The sequence below is a fragment of the Mobula hypostoma genome, chromosome 3, assembly GCF_963921235.1.
Source record: "Mobula hypostoma chromosome 3, sMobHyp1.1, whole genome shotgun sequence".
NCBI lineage: Eukaryota > Metazoa > Chordata > Chondrichthyes > Myliobatiformes > Myliobatidae > Mobula > Mobula hypostoma.
This window is the reverse complement of record NC_086099.1, coordinates 13685509-13711220: the sequence shown is the minus strand read 5'-3', so window position 1 is coordinate 13711220 and position 25712 is coordinate 13685509. Positions and strand designations below refer to the sequence as shown.

At 39.5% G+C, this 25712-nt stretch overlaps 1 protein-coding gene across 2 annotated transcripts in view; it reads left to right on the top strand.

The window, feature by feature from the left end:
* The first annotated feature begins 1340 nt into the window (after positions 1-1340).
* fech (ferrochelatase) overlaps positions 1341-25712 on the top strand; it is a 41244-nt gene continuing 16872 nt past the window's right edge. The window contains exons 1-6 of one of the 2 annotated variants that reach the window (XM_063042664.1): positions 1400-1498; positions 5264-5325; positions 8336-8450; positions 11593-11712; positions 13093-13241; positions 20648-20782. In XM_063042664.1, coding sequence (XP_062898734.1) covers positions 8422-8450; positions 11593-11712; positions 13093-13241; positions 20648-20782 — 433 coding nt within the window. In that variant the 5' untranslated portion in view covers positions 1400-1498; positions 5264-5325; positions 8336-8421. Of the gene's footprint in view, positions 1499-5263; positions 5326-8335; positions 8451-11592; positions 11713-13092; positions 13242-20647; positions 20783-25712 lie in introns of both variants that reach the window. The other variant, XM_063042663.1, reaches the window with a different exon arrangement.

Genomic DNA, 25712 nt, shown 5'->3' with positions numbered 1-25712 from the left:
GGTTCGATTGCAACATGTAAGATAAGTTTGGATAAGTACGTGGATGGGAGGCTATGCAGGGTTCTGGTCGATGGGACGAGGCAGAATAACAATATGGGGTGCACTGCATGGCTGAAGGACAGTCCCATGACTCCCCAAAAAAAGCTTTATTTGTGTTATTGTGTACATTAAAACATATATTGGAATGCATCCTTTGTGTCAACAACAAATATAGTCCGAGGATGTGCTGGGGGCAGTCTGCAAGTTTCGCCATGTTTCCGACACCAGCACAGAATGCTTACAACTTCCTGATCCCAACCCGAATGTTTTAGGACCAGGAGGAAACCCACACAATCAAGGGAAGCATGTGGAAACTCCTCACAGACGGTAGCGGTAACTGCATCCCGATCATTGACCGTAAAGCAATTCACCAACCCCGACACTACCGTGCCGGCCTTTTTCGATTCACCTAATACTGTATCAAGAAATCGATGGATTAAAGTTTCAAATGAAACCGATGACTTAGCCCTCGCTGATTGCCAATTACATGATTCACTAGCCTCTGGAGAAATTTTTCCTCATTCCAGTCCTAAATCGCACCCTCCATTTTTAGATTGTGATGTCTAGTTCTAGACTCCTTAGAGAGGAAATACCCTGCCTTTCAGAGTCGGGTTTATTATCAAAGGCATGCGTCGTGAAATTTGTTACAGCAGAAGTACAATGCAATATAGAAATCAATTGCAGTAAGAATATAATGCATATTGAATAGATTGAAGTAGTGCAAAAGCAGAAATAATATAGAAGTTTTCGAGTGTTTTAGTTGACAAACCAAATCTCTTCAAACTCCTAATGAAATATAGCCGCTGTCTTGCCTTCTTTATAGCTGCACCGATATGTTGGGACCAGGCTGAGACCTCTGAGAATTAGACGTCTAAAGTCTTTGGAAGAGAAACTATGCCACACTTGAGTCTGGTAATTTTTTGCCGGATTTCCTTCATTACAAGTATATTCTTAAAATAAAAATTAAACACGCGAGATCCTGCAGATGCTGGAAATCCAAAGTAACACGCACAAAATGCCGAAAGGATCTCGGACCGAACTCTTTATTCCTCTCCATAGGCTAATAAAGCCTGACTGCTGAGTTCCTCCAGCATTTTGTGTGTGTGTTACTAAAAAGAGCTTTATTTGTCACAGGTACAAAAATCCATTTCATGACAACATTTTTTTGAGTTAATGTTTTAATCAGGGCTTTGCAGTTTGGCAGTTGGACTGAATGCTGTAGTGAAGAGATAGCCGCCACAGAAAGACTACTAGAACTTTCTCTGGACAGCCTTCCTGGTGGCGTTGCCTGGAGTTAATGTGGGAGGAGGAGATAGATGTCTCCTCCCCTGGTGTCGCCCGGTGAGTGGGGACGAGAGTAGACGAGCGGAACCGCTGGAGTGAGTAGTGCCGAGCCCGGGACTGGTTTGATGGTCGCTCAAGATGGCGCTGCTGAGACTGGGGACCCGTTCGTGCGCCGGTGAGTTGAGCGGAGTTATTCCCCCTTCTGAACCCGGCGGTGACAACAAGCGGCAGGGTCCCGCACGGGCCGGAGGCGATGGGTTTGGGAGGTCAGTCTGGCCGTGGTTGACAATGTCGGCTCCCGGCGAGAGGCCGTATGTTATGTAACTCGTCGGCGGAAGAAAATCGACGATGCCAACTTTCCTCGGCGCTCCCTCCCCTGTTTCTCGGCGGTGTGAGCGGCGTCGCTCGCCCCCCGAGGAGAAGGGGGCAAGGGGCGCGCCGCCTGAGGAAGGGGAAGAAGAGTTCGGGGGTGGGGGGAGTTACTGGGGACGAGGAATAGTGGAGGAAATTGGACAAATGGTTGAGGCCATGACGGGATGTTTAAATGTGTTCTAAACAAATAGTGATGGAGCGTCTTAAGTGTCCCTGTACGGATGTGCCTTAGGTGTACACTGAGCATGTAATAATGTGTTCACTGTTGTAAAGTTGGTGAACCAGCAACCAATTTGCGCACGCCGACCTCGTAAAAATGCTTTGTAACATTAATTCGAGGAATATATTTTAGCCAGGGCTGTAAAGGTAACGCCTGACTCTTGATGGTTGTCTGGTACTTTCTGCGTCTAACTGATAACAGCTGCGTTACCGTTAACACCTCAAAATAATCCACTTTAGTTTAGCACTACTCAAGGACGTTGCCGAGGCAATTTAACTCTGTAAATGGCCTGGAATGGTGTTATGGGCAAGAAGGCTGCAAGGTGGCTCACACTGTTCGCGTTAATTTGATATGTGGGTTTAATTGTCAGTTTGGGTTGACTTTTCTTGAGAATAGATCTGAATTTAAGCAGCTATTGGGAAGCAGTGCACTTGGGAATTAAGTTAATTTCAGTAATGAGGAAATTATGGACTGCAGCAAATTATTGAAAGTGGAGGTAAACATACAAACTTGGAGTTTGAAAGAAATTGCACATGGATGAAAGCTTTTATTTTATTTAGTTATACAGTGCAGAGAAGGGCCTTCTGCCCCAGCAACCCTACCACCCCGATTTAAAAACTACCAAAAAGTAAATCGGAGCGCTGTTTTAGACCACATAGAAACGTTGAAAACCTACAGGCTCTTTGGCCCACAATGCTGTGCCGAACATGTACTTACTGTAGAAATTACCTAGGGTTACCCATAGCCCTCTATTTTTCTAAGCTCCATGTACCTATCCAGGAGTCTCTTAAAAGACCCAATTGTATTCACCTCCACCACCGTCACCAGCAGGCCATTCCACACACTCACCACTCTCTGCGTTTTTTAAAAAAAAATTGTGCCTGACATCTCATCTGTACCTACTTCCATGCAGAATCAGAATCAGGTTTATTATCCCCCGGCATATGACGTGAAATTTGTTAATTTAGCAGCAGGAGTTCAATGCAATGCATAATCTAGTGGAGAGAATAAAATAATAATAAATAAGATAAAAATAATAAATAAACAAGTACTGTATATAAAAAAAACACTTTCAAGTACAGATATGGAATAAAATGTGTATAAATGCCAGTATCTATTTACAGCATTATAAAAAGTGGTTTAAAATCCAGTTTTTTAGGTAATAGATAGAGGGGCTAATTAGAATTGTCAATCAGATTAACAGCCTGGGGGAAGAAACCTTGTTAAGAAGGTGTAAAGGGTTTGTTTCAATAGTTCCATTTAATATCAGAGAATGTATACAATCTGAAATTCCCTTTGCAGACATCCATGAAAAACAGAAGAGTACTGTGCCCCAAAGAATGAATGACAGTAAAATTTAGACCCCCAAAGCACCCTGTCCCCACCCACACACAAGCAGCAGCATAGCATTGACCCCCCTGCCTTCCCTCACCCCCACTTTTTTGAGCTGAAAGCATCAGCACCTACCACCCTCCAAAGCATATTCAAAGACACGTGCCTTGGTAGATAAAAGTAGTGTAGGTAAGCCATGTGCCACTAAGTAAGATCAATGCAGTTCTGTTCTTTGACCTCAACTCAATTTTCTTGCTTGATTTCCCCATAACTTCAACTTCTGAGGTAAAAATCTATCTCAAATGTACTTAATGGGGAGGAGGGGGAGGGGGAATATCATGCCAATCCCTTTCCCTACCTTGCAGTTGCCAACCTAATGAGTATTGTGTAAAGGAAACTGGATAATTAGTCTACAGTGCTGCAGGCACTTTTGAGTGGTTATTTTTTTAATCCATAATTTTATTTAAATTATTTGGATAGAAATCTATTTTTCTTCCTGTTGTATTTTTTCCCTGTTAGAGAAATGAATCAATTACAATAATCTGAGATAACGTCAGATGGTTGCACAACAATGATCATCTCATGCACCTCCATCACCCATTTGTATAGCCTGAGGCCTTTTCTCATCCCAGAACAAAGTCCAGTTCAGATTCCACCATCATGATGCTCATGTGCCTGGTTTAACTTGTTCTCACAGTCGGTAATTTTTAACTCCCTGTGCTTTCTGTAAATGGGTGTAGCTATGTGAACACTTAGTTTCAAATTGAGCCAATTTCTGTGGGATAAAACAGTCATAAGAATGTAATGAATATAAATGGAATAATTGAGGTTGAAAACAATAGTTACTGATCCATTTCCCATTCGGCTTTCACTTCCTTGTAGTTAATGGTGTTATTTTCCACTAAATTAGAAATTTTCATCACTATGGCGGCTAGTTTCCACTCTCTTCTCACCTTTGTGTATTTCTCCTCTAACTTCTGTTTTTGACGCCTATGTTGGGGAACAGCTGGTAATGAGACAAACCCATGGCTACCTTGATTGTATTTCTTCTCACCCTGGGTTCCTGAAAGGTCCATGCTTCCATTATCCCATTTTTCTTAATCTCAGCTGTTCGGACAGGGTATCTGCCATACCTGTGCTTCCAGTGTTTTTTTTTTCCTTAGCGGTGGGTTCCCTTCCACCGTAGGTAGGATGGACTTCAACTGTGCCCATTTTGTCATCCTTTCCACAACAGGATAGGGGTTCCCTTGGCCTTGACTCTTCATCCTCGACTGATCATTTCCCTATCACTCTTCATCCCCGACTGAGTATTTCTCTAATTTGCCACCTTGAAGCTGATCCCACCGTCATCCACAGTCTCTCCCTCCCTTTTTCACATTCTGGGAGGGACTGTCCTTGTTGGACCTTCTGCATCATTCCTTTACCTCTGCTAATGGCTCTGACTCTTCCCCGGGTGTCTTCCTCATGAAGACACAAAGCAATGCCACACCTGCCACTTTAATTCTCCCTTTCTTCTGTTCAGAGCCTCAGACACTTTTATTCTGTCGAAGCAATGATTTACTTGTACTTTGCATTTGATGCCGTGTATTTCCAAGTACAGACTGGTGATTGCTTTGTAGAATAAATGCTATTATTCTGAGACTCCCAGCCTTTCCATTGTTTATGAATTTAATTTTTCTCCCTGTTCCCATTTTGGTCTTTGCTTTTAATTTCCTGGAAGCTCAATCTAAGGTCAAGGTACAGCGCCTGAGCATGTTAGGGTCTTCTGGATGACATTTTATTCAACAAAGGTCAAAGTAAATTTATTAACAAAGTACAAATCTGTCACCATATACTACCCTGAGATTCATTGACCAGGTAAATATTAAATAATAAAGAACATCATTTACATTCTTGTCACTTAGGCAAAATTCATTTCGGGTAGTATTTTTAGCTTCTACTAGAATTAGGGATTCAATTCGTTTGGGAATAATTAGAAGTTCCTTGTGCTTTTATCATGCTTTTCATGTTTTTCAGAGAAAATTTATGAGGATGTTGCCTGGTCTGGAAAACCTGTGTTATAAGGAAAGATTGAAAAGGTTAGGACTTTATTCCTTAGAATGTAGAAGATTGAGAGATTTGATAGAGGTATTCAAAATTGAGGGGTATAGATAAGGCTTTTTCCACTGAGGTTGGGTGGGATTACAACCAGAGGTTAAGGGTGAAAAGTGAAAAGTTTAAGGAGAACATGAGGGGAAACCTCTACACTCAGGGTCATAAAGTGTGGAATAAGCTGCCAGCATAAGTGGTGCTTGCGTGCTCAATTTCATCGCTTCAGAGAAGTTTGAACAGGCATGTGGATGGTAGAGGTATGAAGCGCTATGGTCGCAGTGTAGGTCGATGGAAATAAGCAGTTTAAAAAGATTCACTAGCATTGACTAGCTAGACTGACGGGCCTGTTTGTGTGCTGTACTTCTCTAAGACTATCTGCATAGGAATAATACACCATCTATTTCAGAGTTTCAGGCAGATCTGCTTCAGAATTTTCTGGCATTTGTTAGGAAATACCTTTTTTATCTTGTACATTAAAATAGGTATTGGCAGAATACCAGTTGTACTGGAGATATAACCTTGTTTCTCTCGTAGTGCTTGAGGTGGGGGGGGGGTGCATTCCCAAGAATAACATTGCTGCTGGAAATGAGAGGGGTAATGACAGCATTATGCATTGTGCATTATAAACTGCTCAGTTTCGGACACGTGATACAAGCTGCATCCTCCCTGTGAACATGGGTACCTGGAACACGGCACAGATTGAGCATCGATGTGCTCACGACTCAGCAGAAGATTTGCACAGGGGATGGTGGGGTGTTCATGACAGGGCTGTCTGCCCAACACTGAGATGTGAAGCTTGGTATATAACCGTGACTGGGAGTGTGGGCTATTACTGTGGACTGGGAGCACTTGTTAATGGGCTGCCTGGACCCTACAGTCTCTCATCATCTCACATTGGAAGATTCCAGATTGTTTATTATTAAGGGAAAATCTTGCCTGATGAACCTGTTGGAATTCTTTGAGATTACAAGTAGGATAGATAAAGGGGATGCAGTGGATGTTGTATATTTGGACTTTCAGAAGCCCTTTGACAAGATACCACACAACGCAGGGGTTAACCAAGTTAAAAACCCATGGTATTACAGGAAACTTACTGGCACGGTTAGAGCATTGGCTGATTGGTAGGAGGCAGCAAGTGGGAATAAAAGGATCCTTTTCTGGTTGGCTGCCAATGACTAGTGGTGTTCCACAGGGGTAGCTGTTGGGACCACTTCTTTTTATGCTGTATATCAATAATTTAGTTGATGCAATAGATAGTTTTGTGGCCAAGTTTGCAGATGATACAAAGATTGGCGGAGGGGCAGGTTGTGTTGAAGAAACAGATAGGCTGCAGAAGTACTTAGACACATTAGGAGAATGGGCAAGAGAATAGCAAATGAAATACAATGTTGGAAAAGGCATGGTCATGCATTTTGGTAGAAGAAATAAATGTACAGATTATTTTCTAAATGGGAAAAAAATTCAAAAATCTGAGATGCAAAGGGACTTGGGGGTCTTTGTGCAGAACAACATAAAGGTTAACTTGAAAGTGGAGGTGGTGAGGAAGGCAACATTAGCATTCATTTCAAGAGGTCTAGAATACAAGAGCAGGGAAGAGATGCTGAGGCTTTATTAGCCACTGATGAGGCTTCACTTTGAATATTGTGAAAATTTCTGGGCTCCTTGTCTAAGAAAAGATGTACTGGCGTTGGAGAGGGCTTAGAGAATGATTCCAAAAATGAAACGATTATCAAACGAGGAACATTTGATAACTCTGGGCTTGTAGTGGCTGGAATTTAGAAGGATGATGGGGGATCTCATTGAAACCTTTCAAATGTTGAATGGTCTAGAGAGAGTAGATGTGGAAAGGGTGTTTTTCATTTGTCCTAGACTAGACATCTAGACACAGAGGGCACAACCTCAGGATAGAGGGGTGTCTATTTAAAACAGGTGCAGAGATATTTCTTCAGCCAGAGGGGGGTGAATTTGTGGAATTTATTACCACAGGCAGCTGTGAAGGCCACGTCATTGAGTGTATTTAAGGCAAAACTTCATAGGTTCTTGATTGGACATGGCATCAAAGGTTACGGGGAGAAGGCCGGGGAGAGGGGCTGAGGAGGGGAATAAAGGATCAGCGATGATTGAATGGTGGAGAGACTTGATGGGCCAAATGGCCTAATTCTGCTCCTATGTCATATGGTCTTATGGTCTATTTTTTTGAGTCTGGTGGTCCTGGTGTGATAGCTGTGTCACCTCTTCCCTCAAGGTAGTGGGGCAAACAGTCCATGTGTAGGGTGGGTGGGATCCTTCATGATATTGCTGGCCTTTTTCTGGTACTTTTCTGTATATTTGACCTTGATGACAGTGATGGTGGAAGCTGCATTTGACTACTGTCCTTGTTTCTGTGCAACTTGCCCCTGCATTCCAACGTCCAGCATCTCTACACTGACAGGAAAAATTCTGCAGGTGCTGGAAATCCTAAGAAACACACACAAAATCAAAGGTCAAATTCAAAGTTCTTAAGGTGGAAAAGTCACCTGGACAAGATGGACTACATTCCAGAGACCTGAGAGAGATTACTGAAGCGATAACAGATGCGTTGGTCATGATCTTTCAAAAATCACTTGATTCTGGCATAGTCCCAGAAGACTGGAAGATTGAAAATGTCACTCTACTCTTTAAGAAGGGAGGAAGGCAAAAGAAAGGAAATTATAGGCCAATTAGCCGAACCTCAGTTGTTGGGAAAGTTTTGGAGTCTATTATTAAGGATGAAGTTTCAGCGTACTTGGAGACTAATAGTAAAAGAAGTCAAAGTCAGAATGGTTTCTGTTAAGGGAAATCTTGCCTGACAAACCTGTTAGAGTTCTTTGAGAAAGTAACCTGCAGGGTTGTCAAAGGAGGGGTAGTCGGATGAAGTTATAAAAATTTACTACTTGATCTGTTTTGCTGAGGATTGTGTATTAATGAAACAAAGATGTCAGTGAATAAAATTGTGCTCCTATTTTGTTTCCTATGCAGTTGTAAGGAACAGTCTGAATAATTTGTACGCTCATCCCTCGTGGCAATGGCAGTCAACTTCAGCAGCAGCAACAGAACAGGTGGCTATGAAGGAAAATCCTCAACTAAGAGAACGGTAAACTGCAATTTAAAGTCTCTCAAATCCAAGTTTATTGTCATCTGACACACACACACACACACACACACACACACACACACACACACACACACACACCCAAACGAAACAACGTTCCTCTGGACTACAATGCACTCACAAAACATATATCACACACAATATAAAAGTAAGGAGGCAGTGTTGAGGCTTTGTAAGGCATTGGTCAGTCCATAGTTGGATTATTGTGAGCGATTTTGAGCCCCTTATCTAAAAAAGGCCTGAGCTGGCATTGGAGTGTGTCCAGAGGAGGTTCACAAGAATGATCCTGGGTATGAACACATGACAAGCGTTTGATGGCTCTGGGCCTGCACTTGGAGTATAGAAGAGTGGGGGAGGCGGGTGGCATTCAAATATTGAAAGGCCTAGATAGAGGATATTTTCTTTAGTGGGTGGGGGGAGGTCTGGGACCAGAGGGCACAGGCTCAGAATAGAAATACATCCCTTTAGAACAGAGCTGAGGAGGAATTTCTTTAGCCAGAGGGTGGTGAATCTGTGGAATTTATTGCCACAGACAGCTGTAGAGCTCAGGTCAGTCTGTATATTTAAAGGGAAGGTTGATAAGCGTTATGGGGAGAAGGCAGAACAATGGGGTTGAGAGGGATTAGCAGATTATTGCTTTAAGTATTCTGGTGATCAGAACAGTTAATAGCTTCAATTTTTCATGCCAGTAGCAGTCAAGAGAATTTCAAAGGGTGTTGAGTGTATTGAGTATTTTAAAGGTATATTAAGCTGGTGTATTGAGTATATTAGTATATTGAGTGTCTTGTGGAAGGATACACGTTTGTGACAACATTGAAGAACAGATCAACTTACGGTGGAACTAGCAAGGATGGCAAACAGTCCTCACTTGACATTCCTTATTCTGACAAATCTGAGGAAAATTATTTTAAGATAAGTTTTGGACTCCAAGATAAACTATTAGGTTTTTAATTTGAGAAGTCATTTACAATATAATTAGTACTGGCTTGATGAAGACAGAAAATATACAAGATGCCATTTCAGTGTTGTAACACCAGCTTCCTATTTCTATCAGTTGTGAATTAGAAAGTCATGGGTTTGATGGCAAAGGCACCTCCTTCAGTACTGTTTTCGGACCTAGGTGGACTAGTCATTAATTCATATTCTATTGAAGAAATCCAGTATTGCGGTACTGAGTGAGGTAGTTAAATTGAGATCTCCAAGAACTAGATCAGCTTTGGCAATCTGAATAGGGGTAAGCCACAGATGTATTCTGAATGGGTGAAATCTTATCAAATCAGGCACAGGAATAGAATTATAAAGAATGAAAAACAGTTGAAAGGGAAAAAAAAATGACTTTTAAAATCCTTTGCAAGTTTAAAATTAAAGTAAAATAACACCAGCTGTGCAACAGATAATTTTCAGGTAGATTAGTGGGTAGTAATCAACATGTGGCATGTCCTAAAAAAGGGGTTCCCAACCTTTTTTATGCCATGGACCCTTACCATTAACCGAGAGGTCCACAGACCCCAGGTTGGGATTTCCAGCACCTGCAGAATCTCTTCTGTTTATAATTTGCTACTCCATTGCAAAGTCTCTTTGAGGTATGCCTACCTTGAAGAAGTTTAAATCTTCTCTCCAACGGATAGTCAAATATCAGAGGTGACCAGCAAGCTATCACCATGTTTAAATACAAGATAAACTTTAAGAATCTAAAGTAGTAACTTAGACGTTTGTGAAGATACAGTTTTTGCATGCCTGATAAGAGTCCATTCTTGCTCAGAAAGGCACACACCCAATATGCCCAACTCCAAAGAGTTTTAAAATATGCCTTGCAAACCCCCAAGTAGCAGGGAACTCCTAAATAAATGCAGTATTATGCCTCAGATTCAAGGTTTCAGATTTTACCAGAAGTGAGCCACTATGAACTTTTCAACTTTATGCAACCAAGACAAGCATGCCATAAAAGTTTAAAGTGAAATGCTTATGGGGAACACGCGGAGGAACTTCTTCACTTAGGGAAGTGAGAGTATGGGACGAGCTGCCAGCAGAAGTGATGGATGCCGTTTTGATTTCAACACTTATGAGAAATTTGGATAAGTATATGAGTGGAAGGGGTGTGGAAGGCTATGGGACTAAGCAGATTAATGGTTTGGCACTAACTAGATGAGCTGAAGAGCCTGTTTCGGTGTTGCAGCGTTCTCTGACTCCAGAAGGTCAGAGTAGGAGATTCAGAGACACTTAACCATAAAATGCTACAAATGTTCAGCTGGCAATGCAGCTCAATTCACTTATGACTAGTTAGCATTAGTATAACTAACTGTTAGCTGTGAGACTAATGAATACCCTCGCACCATTGAGGTTCTGTCACAAGGACAGCTAGCTGTTTACTGTTTGGTATACTGTTTACCTATGCTGCGCAAATTCTTCTTGAAATGAATGTTAGCATTGCATTTGCCTTCCTCATCACTGACTCAAGCTGCAAGTTAACTTATAGGGAATCCTGGATGGAAACTCCAGGTTCCTCTGCAACTCTAATTTTTGAATTTTCTCCTTTTAGAAAACAGTCAGCATCTTCATTCTTTCTAACAAACTGCATGGTCATAACCTTCCCTGCCCTATATTCTTAATGCCACTTTGCCCATTCTCCTAATCTGTCTAAGTCCTTCTGCAGACTCCCTGCTTCCTCCACATTACCTGCCCCTCCACCTATCTTTGTATTGTCCACAAACTTGGCCACATTAATTACATCATTTAATCATTGACATAGAATGTGAAAAGAAGTGGTCCCAACACCGACCCCTGCGGGGCACCGCTTGTCACCAGCAACCAGACAGAAAGGGCCTCTTTATTCCCAGTCTTTGCCTCTTGCCAGTCAGCCATTCTTCTAACCATGCTGGCATCTTTCCTGTCGTACAACGGGCTCTTAACTTTAGCAGCCTTGTGTGTGGCAACTTCTCAAAAGCCTTCTGAAAGTCCAAGTAAACAACATCCACTGACCCTTTATCTATCCTTTGCTTTTCATTTCCAAATTATTATGTCTTGTACAAGCTTACTGTGTCTACTCCTTGCATTTTTATGACAAATAAATTGCATTATACATCTTGCTCTGCGTAAAGATTACTATGTTCTATTATTTTATTAGAAAACCCAAGACTGGCATCCTCATGTTGAACATGGGTGGCCCTGAAACATTAGATGATGTTCATGATTTCTTGCTTCGGCTTTTCATGGATAAGGACCTTATCCCCCTTCCAGCCCAAAGGTAAATAGTACAGTTTGTAATGCTAATTAACTTTAACAAAAAAAAGTCCTTTAATTTCCAATACTGTTACAAGCTTGAAAAAGTGATCATTTGGAATTGTTGAATTCATGTTTGGGGTTCTGAGAACTGTGAAGATGAGATTAGAAGATGAGATGCTTCTCTTTGAACTTGTATTGGGCTTTGTTTTCATTTCAGCATCGGATTTATTATTAATGACATGTTGTGAAATTTGTTGGTGTGTGGCAGCAGTACAGTGCAATACATATTTTTTAATAAACAGGTTACAATAGTAGTAGAAAAAGTGAGGTATTCACGGGTTCATGGTCCATTCAGAAACATGATGGTGGGGTTAAGAAGCTGTTTCTAAAAGTTTGAATGTGTGGCTTGAGGTTCCTGTACCACCACCTTGATGGTACTACAGAACAGAAATGTGAAGAAATTTTTTTAGTCAGAGGGTGGTGAATCTATGGAATTTGTTGCCACAGGCAGCAGTGGAGGCCAAGTCATTGGGTGTATTTAAGGCAGAGATTGATAGGTATCTGAGTAGCCGGGGCATCAAAGGTTATGGTGAGAAGGCGGGGGAGTGGGACTAAATGGGAGAATGGATCAGCTCATGATAAAATGGCGGAGCAGACTCGATGGGCCGAATGGTCTACTTCTGCTCCTTTGTCTTATGGTCTAACCAGAAGAGGGCATGTCCTGGTTGGTGAGGGTCTTTAATGATGGTTGCTGCCTTCTTGAGCCATCGCCTTTTAAAGATGTCCTCAGTGGTGAGGAGGCTAGTGCCCACAGGTAGACCTGGCTGTGTTTATAGCCTTCTGCAGCTTTTTTTAGTTCCACCATACCAGACGGTTATGCAACCAATCAGAATTCATCTGTTCATCTGGTTTATGTCATTTTCCAAACTGTTACATATTTGATCTGTGCACTCTTGTTGACTCCATCGTGTTGGTGTTCTTTACATTTAATATTCTTTATTGTGGCCATTCACATGGACCTCAGTAAAACAATGAAACTCCATATAACTTTGTACATGGATTTTGCTTAGATGCATTTCGTAATTATAAAATTCGCTTTCTGAATTTTGATTGTGGAGCAACTTTGCAACAATTCTTTCAGATAGTTGCTCTTAATGTGTGATTTTTTTTTTTTTGTCGAGCAATTGACTGATTTTACGGATGACCTAGGAAGGGAAAATAAAGCATTTAGTTAAATTTTGTCTTCTAGAAAAATAAGTTCCCTCCTCCTCTCCTGATGGTGAAGAAGAAACTTGTAATCCATATTTAAACTTGTAAACCCCTTTTGGAATGGGTGTGATACTTCACGAGACATTCATGGGAAGTGAAATGGGCAATTTAACTTTTAGAATTTTTTTTCCAGTAAACTTGCTCCTTTTATCGCAAAGCGTCGTACTCCAAAAATTCGTGAGCAGTATGACAGGATTGGTGGAGGGTCTCCAATTAAAAAGTGGACAGCCATGCAAGGAGATGGCATGGTAAAACTGCTTGATGAAATATCTCCAGAAACAGGTATTATGTTAACTCATAACATTCTAACAGCAAAACATAATTATTATGATTTCCCGATATGTATTATAAGAGCTTAGGTATTGATTTTTAACATATCCTGTGACCAACGCCTGTGTTGCAGCAATGTTTGTCTATTTCAATCATGAATAGGTGTTTTGAATTGAATTAAACAGGCTGAATATTGATCTCTGAAATCAGCAGCAAAGATCAAAAACCTGATCAGATTTTTTTGCCCCTTTTGCCATCTGAGAACTCTGAAATATTCATCGATATGATCCCTTTTTCATTTCACTTGCTTATGTATTCCATTTGTCTTTGGTTCTTTAACACCTCCAATTTTGTAATGCATCCAATTCATACTGTTACTAAGCCCTTTGCCAACATAACCAATATTTCTGTAATAATTATGGATAATCTGTTCAGAAGTTATAGTAATATTTCAGACTTATTTTCACTGAGATATTCCATGAAATTTGTTTAGTGGTAGCAGTACAGTACAATGAATAAAAATATGCTATAAGTTACAAGAAGAAATATTTTTAAGAAGTGCAAGAAGAGAGCAAAATGGTTACTTTTCTAAGAGCCAGAAGAAGGGTGATCCCTAGTGCTTGAAAATTGCAACCTGAAAATTAACAAAATAGTGATTTTGAAATTTTTTTACACACCACATCAAAGGTTTGAAAACTAACTGGCAATTGATTTACAAGACTGTCTGTTTCATGATATTTAGGTTATTTGTCCAGCTCCCCCCATGGTCTTGCAACCTCTTGAGTGTGGCATATGACACATTGCCATTAAGATCTCCAACCCAGACATTCTCTCTTCTCCTTCCTTTCATAAGATGACAAAAAAGCTGTTTAAAGACTCATAAACAGACCTCAGATTCCAGAAGTCTTCTGTTGCTGGGTTCATGGTTTTGAGTCAGATTTTAAATTGTCATACACATGTTGATTGCAGCTTTTAGGAAATATCTACAGTGTAAATTTCCTTACCTGAAAACAATTACAGATCTTCCCCAACTTGTTTAAATTCTGAGTAGTTTACTGTCACACAAACACTGAAGACAGTGATTTTATACTTTGAACTTGTAATGGATTCTCTAGTGTGTAAGTACTTGAGCAACACCTGCAGAAGCTAATTAAAGAAATATACCATTGGAATTGTGGACACTAAATTGCAACTTTAGTTTCACAAAGCATACTAACATCAAGCAAAATAAATTGGCTCAGATTTGACCAGATGGTCGTTTGAAATTCACACATCTTTTTTGGATGACAGGAAATAAACTCTAAAGAATTGGTATAAAGATTTTGAAAGTAGCCTGCCAGAGTGTGATGTTGAATTGCTGTTTTGGATTTTTACTTTTTAAGATAAATATCTCAAGTGAATTGAGGGAAGTTTAAGATTGATCAGAAGAGTAGGTTAAAAGGGTCAGCACAACTTTGTGGGCTGAAGGGCCTGTACTGTGTGCCATAGTGTTTCATATTCTATGAATTTTGCATTTTTGTATCTCTGGATTGTTAGATAGTCTGAGGCTTTGCTAATTCCAAGAATTAGCAGAAAATGCACACCCATCTACCCTTCCTTAATCTTGGCACTGTAGTCAGGGGATAATAAGTAGCTAGTCAGTAATTAAGCCTGAGGTGTCATCCTGAACTGAATAGATAAGTGTAACTGAAGACTGAGAGGGAAGCCTGCAACTTTTGTTTTGCTGTCTAAAGTGCATGAGCATTTCATGAACTGCCATGAAAATTAAACAATAAAGTCAATTCTTCAAACTGCAGATACATTAATTTCTGTTCATAGAGACTCCAATTGCACTTTTTACATTACACACAATGCAGCATAATTAGCAAGTTTTATTTGTAAGTTATTTTGTCCAAAAACAGATACTAAAGTTTTGAATAGATGAAAAATATTAATGACAGTCTACTGGAAAAACTGTTTTCATTGTATAAACATTGCAAACTTGCATGCCGAGATGTTTCAAGCAAATCTGCGAGGAAAACTAAGTGAAGGTTATGACAAAGTAGTTTGCGGGCCTTTTTTTTTAGAAAATAGGGAATTTATTTTTGACACAATGAATGAGCCAAGAATTTTTAGTTTTTGTTTCAGATTTTGAGGTTAAGTAAATTTATTTAATTTAAAAGTTAATTATTAAAAATATGTTTAAAACTAATCAGTTAACACTTATTTATAAAGACTGCTGCTGTTTACAATTAGAAAAAATATTCTGCTCCTTTTTCATCCTGGGTTATCACCACTGTTCCTTCTAAGCTGTGTGGGTGCACGGCTGCGCAGTAACTGAAATGCTCCCACACACATGGCCTTTGTTGCCGCACAGCTGGAATTTTCTTTTATATAATGTTAATAAAGTAATAAATGTACCACAACCTTTACTTTGAAGCATTTTAGAGCTTCAACGTAATTACCTTGTCAATGCTTCAAGTTATAACGCTATCACAAATTGTTGGTCTGCGTGACTGTGAGAAGGAATGTTGGTTATTAACCTATCTCAAATTAGTAATTCTATGCTGCTAACACAAGTCATAGTGGGCATAAAGATATTGGACCAAAAGCACAGTCCCTCCTGTCTATCACCTTACTGTTGATGTCAAATTCATTGTTCAAGACCATGAGTGCATTGCTGACTTCCACTCTTCAATGCACACTGACCTGTCAAGATGACCTTGCAAATGGTTCTGTGTAGAACAGCCAGCAAAAGGCAATTAAATTTTGGCCTAATGCATCAAACTCCAGGACATGGAGCAGCCACTAACAGTAGCTGTAAATCCATCTGCTAGTTCCAGAGGTATGAATAAATGTCAAAGGCATGACTAAAATACCAAGATTGTGTTCAATATGGAATGCAAGTTCAAATCAATGGAATTCATTCCTTCTGTAGGTGAATTGCTTTCTGAGATTTTGGTGGGAATGTCGAGGGAGGGAGAAGATTTCTGAGAATCCCTTTCTGAGATTTAAATTGTGTTAATTATTCAATACTTAGTTATAATTTATTTGGTTTATTTTTACTCCTAGTTTGTCCTCTTCTTTGTTCCTCATTGTAATCTTCAAGCCTAACTGGTTAAGGAGATGTATTTAGCATTGATGGTCACTAAATCCCAGCAGTTTCTTGCCATTAATGTCACATTTGACATTATGACATTAAAAGCTGGGCATCTCAAGAATCAGCATTCAAGATTGTTTAATGTCACTTAGAGTACACAAGTGTAAAGATGAACAAAATAATTGTTATAATTGGGAAAATAATCTCCCATTAGACCAATTACCACTGCAGTTGTTCTCATCAAAATGAGGGAAGGTGTGGTAAACGCATGCAGGGAATTGGCTCACTGTTTAGATTGAGCTCTGCATGTGTTTCTTGGCAAAGAAATCTCTGGTCAAAAATTGCCTCAAGAACTGAATTACAAAAATGAGGTGTAGGTACCTTTGACCAACTGTGACATTGAGCTCTGGTAAAATCCATTGCCATGGGAATTGAGGGGAAAAGATTCCCCTATTTCACTACCTCAAGTTGAACCTGGTAGAAATAGCTGTTTCCAGATGTAATCATCTCAGCCTAGTACATTACAGCTGCTATAATCACCATCAAAGACCCGTCCTCTTGTCAGACAGAACTGGTACTTTATTTTGAGAACATAGTGAAGTACAGCACAGTACAGGTCCTTTGGCCCACAATTTTGTGCTGATCTTTTAACCTACTCTAAGATCAATCTAACCCTTCTCTCCCACATAGCTCTCCATTTTTCTTTCATCCGTGTGCCCGTCCTAAGAGTCTCTTAAATGTTACTAATGTTCTTCCTTTCACATAGCCCTCTATTTTTCTTTCACCTATATGCCTCTCTAGGAGTTTCACCAATATCGCAATGTTATAGCCTCTACCACCAGCTCTGGCAGCAAATTTACATGCACTCACCACTCCATGTGCAAACAATACTTGCCTCCGACAATCCTGCAATCACCTTAAAATTAGGCCACTTAGTATGAGCCATTTCTGCCTTGGGGGGGAAAAGTGTTGGGTGTGCCTTTTGATTTATGCCTTTTATCATCTTGCATGTCTCTATAAAGTCACCTCTCATCCTCCTTTGCTCAAAAGAGAAAAGTCTTAGCTCGCACAGCCCATGTTCCCTAATCCAGGCAGCATCCTGGTAAATCTCTGCACCCCCTCTAAAATTTCCACATCCTTTCAATGACGAGACGGAACACAATATTCTAAGAGTGGTTTATCTAGTATTTTATAGAGCTGCAATATTACCTCTCAACTCTGTTAAATGAGTCTAGCTCCGACAATCAAGAATTCTGAAATTGTTCAGGTTGCTTTGGCATTCACACTTTTACTCTAGCTCGTTCTGACTTAAGCTTGTGTTACATGCAACTTGCTAAGGTTTCTTAGCTAGCACTTCCCAAAACTGCAAATACTCTAGACATGAGGTCCTTGTGAATCACTGTTTGATTCAATTTAAAATTGTTCACAATTATTATTTAGCAAAGGAGAGACTATCAAAAATATTTCCTAACATAGACCAGTGGTCCCCAACCACCGGGCCGCAGACCGGTACTGGGCTGCAGAGCATATGCTACGTGGCCGCGAGGAAATGATATGAGTCAGCTGCACCTTTCCTCATTCCCTGTCACGTAGCGTTCAACTTGAACATAGGGTTGCCAACTGTCCCGTATTTGCCGGGACATCCCGTATGTTGGGCTAAATTGCTTTGTCCCATACGGGACTGCCCTTGTCTCGTATTTCCCCCGCTGAGGTAGAGCGTTCCTATGAAACCTTTCGTGCTGAAATGGCGTGAAGCGAAGAAGCAATTACCATTAATTTATATGGGAAAAATTTTTGAGCGTTCCCAGACGCAAAAAAAACCTAACAAATCATACCAAATAACACATAAAACCGAGAATAAATAACACTAACATATAGTAAAAACAGGAATGATATGATAAATACACAGCCTATATAAAGTAGAAATAATGTATGTACAGTATAGTCAGGAAGATGAAGGCAAAACCGATCTGTGGGGAAAATATCGGTACCTACGCGCATGCACACATCACGCATGCACACAGGTGCCCACACAAGGCATCATGGTCATGGTAGTCTTTCCTGGGGTAAAGTGTCCCGGGATTTGACGGCTACCTTTGTCCCTTATTGGGAGTGAGAAAGTTGGCAACCGTAACTGTAAAAGACATTTTGAGGTGAGGCTATTTTGTCACATATGTAAGTCACATATTTTGTCACATATGTAACAATTGTAAGTCGTATTGCTCCGGGAGTTGGTTCCCAATGGTTTTTTTTTCTTTTTCCTCTTCTTTTTCTTTTTCTTTCTCTTGTAGTTAGTGGGTTTTTTTCTTTTAGTTAAGTTGGGGTTCTCTTTTTTTCCTGCTTATAAAAATAATTTTTTATTATCATGTATTATTCTTTTTTGTTAAGTTTTTTTCTTCAGCTTTATTAAATATATATATCAATTTGTTGAAGTCTTGTATCATTTTATAGCTGTAGAAGATTATGTATCAATAAAAAGATCATAGGTCATATTCTTCATTAAAATCTTTTTGGAAAACTTTATTTTCTACAATTTCTAAAGCTCTGAAAATTAATTTACAACCTAATGCATTGACTGTACTATTTGGAATAGTTCCGTATCATATTCAGGGTATTTCATCTTCAGACCAACATGTAATTGCATTTGTTACATTGTTAGCAAGAAGGGCTATTTTGTTCAAATGGAAAGATACCTCTGTCCCTACATTAATTCAATGGTTTTCCCAAGTAATGTTATGTGTTAGTTTGGAAAAAAAATTAGAAGTAGAACTTTTGATCCTCGATTAGATTTTGAGAGAAGATGGGCCTCTTTTGCCAAATATTATCATTTAATTTGAATTAATTTGTATAGTTTCCTTCCAGTCTTATTTTATATAAATGTGAATTGGTGGTTGATGATTTCTCATATATGTGTGTGTGTGTGTGTGAGAAATATATATATATATAAATTTTTTTAAAATTGTAAGTCGTATTGCTCCGGGAGTTGGTTCCCAATGGTTTTTTTTTCTTTTTCCTCTTCTTTTTCTTTTTCTTTCTCTTGTAGTTAGTGGGTTTTTTTCTTTTAGTTAAGTTGGGGTTCTCTTTTTTTCCTGCTTATAAAAATAATTTTTTATTATCATGTATTATTCTTTTTTGTTAAGTTTTTTTCTTCAGCTTTATTAAATATATATATCAATTTGTTGAAGTCTTGTATCATTTTATAGCTGTAGAAGATTATGTATCAATAAAAAGATTTTAAAAATGAAAATTGAAGTGATTGGAGGAAAATATGGGGGGGTCTCAGAGGTAAGTTTTGTTTTACAAAGAGTGATAGGTGCATGGAATGCACTGCTGGCGGTGCTGGTAGAGGCAGATACATTAGGGGCACTAGACAGACTCTTAGGCACATGGATGATAGAAAAATGGAGGTCTATGTGGGAGGGAAGGGATAGACTGATTTTAGGGTCGAATCAACATCGTCGGGTCTACTGTGCTGTAGTGTTTTGTGTTCTATTTCTGTGTTATCACTGAATCACAATGTATGAATTAGCAATAAGCAATCAACACTTAAATTGCCAATGAACTCATGAATGAATATAAAGAAAACAAATAGAAACTTTTGGCAGTAGGATGTTACAGTGCACAAGATCTAGATCAGTGATTGGTTTAGGATTGTCTCTTGGCTCCATCTAGTGGTTATATTTGGAAAACTGGTATTAAAATAACAGGCAACACACATCAAAGTTGCTGGTGAACGCAGCAGGCCAAGCAGCATCTATAGGAAGAGGCGCAGTCGACGTTTCAGGCCGAGACCCTTCGTCAGGACTAACTGAAGGAAGAATGGCATGAACTTTCAATTAAAATAACAGGCATTGGATGAGCTTGTAATATGTCAATTATTTTCTCAAAAGTAGTTAAAAGGTGTGTTACTATTTCTTTTTTGGTGCAGTGTATTCCAAGGTCACGCATTTCTACCTCTCTTGCATGCATGATCTTTCCTGTGATATATTTTAATCAAGACACACAGGATTACTGATACTGGAATCTGGAGCACAAAAGTAACCAGCTGGAAGAACTCAGTAGTTCAGACAGCATCTGTGGTGGCAAAGAGATCGATGTTTTGTGTTCCGTAGGATCTCAACCCAAACAGTGACCATCCCATTGCCTCTACAGATGTTGCCGGACTTACTGAGTGCAGTTGACCTGGAGAGACCTTGTAACTTTTCAGTTGTAACTGGTCCAGTTGATTTTCTGATTGTTTATTAAAACATAGCTTTTTTTGAAAAACCCTTGCCTAAATTTTTCCTTTGCCAATTACATTAGATGAAATTAACAAAGTGATTTACATGAACATTTTCAGCACCGCACAAATTTTACATTGGCTTCCGATACGTTCATCCATTAACGGAAGAAGCAGTAGAGGAGATGGAGAAAGATGGGATTGAGCGAGCCGTGGCATTTACACAGTATCCTCAGTATAGCTGTTCTACCACAGGTAATGCTTATTGAAAAATGTTATTCAATAACATCCTATGTATTTAGAAAATTGGCTACATTTTAGTGTTAAGCTAATTTCTGAATTTAATTTCTGGTGTAAAAATGAAAAGAACAGAGAATGCTATCAAAGCTCATGGCCAAGTTTGTCCTTAATTCAGGTTTATGATGAGCATGATTTATCGTTGGTTCTTTGAACTGATGTTCAGTATGTTCAGAGGATCTAATCAGGATATGAATTTGTGGAATAAACTGGTGTTAGTTTCAATCTGAATACTTTTCACATAAACAGATGAAGATGGAAACAAGAGTAGGCTACCAGGCTCTGCCATTGAATTTGATCAGTGCTGGCCCCAGTTCCCTATAGTTGTCAATTCTATTCAAATATTTTTTGGTCTCCATTTTGTGTTTTTCTTATAAATCCTTCCTAGGAGTGAGCGATTTCCAGAGATTCACTGCCGTCCGAACAAATAAATTTCTGTACACATCAATCTCAAATGGCTGGCCTCTTGCAATTACGTCCTTTTGTTGATGATTCTCCCACTAATGAAAGCATGCCTGTCAAGTCCCCTCATGACAGGGTTTCACAACTTTTTCATGCCATGGACCAATGCCATTAAGCAAGGGGTCCTTAGACCCCAGGTTGAGAACCCCTGCCTTAGAATCTTGTTTGAATGTCACCCCTCATTCTTTGAAGTTCCCAGGAATTCAGAGTAAAGCTGCTTTGCCTTGACTTGCCTTCTCATCTCAAGAATTTCCTGTTAAGTTTCCTATTGATTGCTTCCACTTCTACTGTGATGAAGGGTCTCAGCCCAAAACATGGACTGTTCATTCCCTCCATGGATGCTGCCCGACCTGTTGAGTTCCTCCAGCATTTTCTCTGTGTTACTCAAAATTTCCAGGATCTGCAGTTTCTGTGCTTTTTCCCCATTGCTGCCCTATTGCTTTGAGGTAAGGTGACCAAAATTGTGCACAGTATTCCAGGTCTGGCCTCACCAATTCCCTGTATAATTGTAGCAAAACCTCCTTATTTGTTTCCTTAAACTTCAGCCCTTTTGGCAATATGAGGGATGATTGCTAAGTTCGTGGCCTAACAAAGAAGGAGTCAATTTTTAGAAAACCTAGCACATTTATTTTTCAACATAGTCCCCTCCTACATTTACACATCAGTTAATAACTCATCAGGGGTGAATGATAAGTTCGTGGCCTAAGGTAGAAGGAGACAAGTTATTAACGGCAAACGTTGTGCATAATCACTCAAAGAGTTGAACTGCATGTACATGTAATGAGAGCTGTATAGCTCATCTCCTTCTACCTTAGGCAATGAACTTATCAATCACCTCTGCTGTGGGCACTTTCTGGAGGTCCACGACCTGTATGCTCCATGACCGCAGGACTAAGTGTGTAAATGCAGCAGGGGACTATGTTGAAAAATAAATAGATTATGAAGACCCGTAGTCCTCTTCTATTGTCATTTAGTAATGCATACATTAAGAAATGATACATTATTTCCTCTGGTGTGATATCACAAAACACAGGACAAACCAAGACTAAAAAACTAACAAAACCACATAATTATAACATATAGTTTAAACAGTGCATAATACCATAACTTGATGAAGAAGTCCGTGAGCACAGTAAAGTTCAAAGTTTCTCAAATATCCCACATCTCATGCAGACGGGAGAAGGGAGAAAAACTCTCCCTGCCATGCCGTCCACAATCCGACTCTAAGTCATCCGAAAACTTCGAGCTCTGATCAGCTCTTCGACACTGAGTGCTGAGCGCCATCGCTGTCTGAGCGATTCGACCTCTTTCTCGGTCGCCAAAAGCAGGCAAGGCCGGGTATTTTGAGGCCTATCCTCTGAAAGATTCCGGACCGCACAGTAACGACAGCAGCGAATGAGCGTTTTAGAAATTTTTCCAGATGTTCCTCTGTGCTTTCACATCCATTCTCCATCAAATCAGAATTGTCCACAGCACCTATTTAACAGATATAACATTTTTCACTGGAGAGCTGTGCAGGTTTTCGAACATTGATTCCTTCTACCTTAGGCCGCGAACTTATCAATCACCCCTCGTAAAGGCCAAAATACAATGTGCCTTCTTAACGACGTAATAGAACTTCTTGTGATTCATTCACTGCAGCACCTGCTGTGGTGCTAGAAAGTTTTTGTGAACCCTGTAGAAGTTTCTCTATTTCTGTATAAATATGACCTAAAGTGTGATGAGATCTTCACATAAGTCCTAAAACTAGATAAAGAGAACCTAATCAAATAAATAACGCAAAAACATTATACTTGTTCATATATTTATTGAGAAAAATGATACATATATTACATCTATTTGTTGGACAAAGTATGTGAACCTTTGCTTTCAGTAATTTGGTGTGACCCCCTTGTACAGCAATAACTTCAACCAAATGTTTTCGGTAACTTGATCAGTCCTGCACTTTGGTTTGGAGGAATTTTAGGCCATTCCTCCTTACAAAACTGCTTCAACTCTGAGATGTTGGTGGGCTTCCTTACATGAACTGCTTACATTAGGTCCTTCCACAACATTTCTATATGATTAAGGTCAGGACTTTGACTTGGCCATTCCAAAACATGAATTTTCTTATTTTTAAACCATTCTGTTGTTGATTTACTCTTGTCTTTTGGATCATTGTCTCGTTGCATTATCCAACTTCTATTAAGCTTCAGATAACGGACTGCAACCCTGACATTCTACTGTAAAATGTCTTGATAAATTTTGAATTCATTGTTCCCTCGATGATTGCAAACTGTCCAGGCCCCGAGTCAGCAAAGCAGCCCCAAACCACGATGCTCCTTCCACTATGCTTCACAGTTGGGATGAGGTTTTGGTGTTGGTGTGCAATACCTTTTGTCCTTCAAACATAACAATGTGCATTACAATGTGTATTAAAATGGTAAATGAGTGAAGTTCAGGGAGATTCACAGTGTTGCTAGAAAGTTTGTGAGCACTGTAGAATTTTCTCTATTTTTGTATAAATATGGCCTAAAATGTGATCAGATCTTCACGCCAGTCCTAAAGCTAGATAAGGGAACTCAATTAAATAAATAACACAAAAACATTATGTTTTAATTTTGACTTGTATGAATTTTAACATTTTAATCAAGTTGCCTATCACTGTAGAGTTCCTGTGTTTGCATTCCTATGTTTGCTTCAAATATTAGAGATCTAATAAACAATAGGAAGCTATGATACAAGGTTAATATGTTACACTAAGTTACATTAGATACCATATTCCCAGTTTATGGAAGGAAAAATAACTTGGGCTGAATGTGTAATGATCCAGTGTTTTTCCCTTAAGATGTCCTATGCTGAGTCATGCTCCCTATCACAGCTTATGTGTCCATTGTCTGGGTGAAGTTCTGTTTTTTCATCCAACTATATATAACTGGATAAAGAAAATGCAGAAGAGGAGAGAAAATTGGTCAAATCCAGACAGCTGTTTTAAATATTCTTTTGTGTTGTAACAGCTTTTTGAAGGTTTCCAACTCTTGGTACCTTTAGGAGTTAGAAACCTATAATTTCAATCAGGAGAAAGAAAGCTTTGAGGATTACCAGTTACAGAATGGTATTGCTTTGTTCCTAGATTGAAACAAATTGGTAGAAATCCTATCAGTGCAAGCATGTTCAGAGGTTGTAATTTAAAGATCTATTCTTTCCCATTCCTGTGATTCACAAAGATTCATCTCTTTGCCCTATTCCTGCCAAGATAGGTTTTCAATCAATTGGGCCAAATTGTAATTGATGTTGTTAGTGTCAATTCTAAATGATAATTTGTCCCCTTTATTGAAACTGTAATGAATCACACATTTTGTTTTGAAAATGGAACAGATGGAGTTAGTTTTAGATTAGATTAGCTTTACTTGTCACATGTACATCAAAACGTACAATGAAATGTGTTATTTGAATCAAATCAAATCAACAAGGATTGTGTTGGGCAGCCCACAAGTGTTGCCATGCTTCCGGTGCCAACATAGCGTGTCCACAACTTACTAACCCATGCATCTTATGAATGTGGGAAGAAATTGGAGAAAATGGAGGAGACCCTCAGGGTCACAGGGGAGAACATACAAACTCCTTGCAGATAGCAGCGGGAATTGAACCCCTTTGGTGATTACTTGCACTGAAATAGCATTATGGTAACTGCCACCCAACTGAGCTGCCAGTACAGTATGATTTATACAGCCTTGAGGGTTTTAAAGCACGGATTTTTTACACATGAATCCTTTTCTTACTTTATTGCCCTTTACTCAAAGTCTCAAGTAAATTTGTTATCACCATATTCTACCCTGAGAAAGAAATACAATAGTTTCAATGAAAAACTACACACAGACCAGCAACTAACATGCAAAAGAAAACAAACTGGGCAATTACAAAATAACATAACAACAATAACAAGTAAATAAATAACATTGAAAGTACCTTCTGAACAACGACCTGAACAGTCAGTTCGGATTGACAATGACATCTCCACAATCTCCATCAGCACAGAAGCAGCTCAAGGCTGTGTGCGCCTGCTCAACTACTTTACACTTACAACTTTATGGATAAGCACAGCTCCAATGCCATATTTAAGTTGCTGACAACACCACTATTGTTGGCCAAATCAAAAGTGATGACAAATCAGCGTATAGCAGGGGGGAATGAAAATCTGGCTGAGTGGTGCCACAACAACAACCTTTTACTCAATGTCAGCAAGACCAAGGAGCTGATATTTGAATTCAAGAGGAGGAAACCAGAGGCCCATCTGCCAGTTCTCATCGGGGGTCTCAGAGATGGTGAGGTTCAGCAAATTTAAATTCCTCAGTGTTATAGAAAGAGTGCAGAGGAGATTTACAAGGATGTTGCCTGAATTGGAGGGCATGCCTTATGAGAACAGGCTGAGTGAACTTGGCCTTTT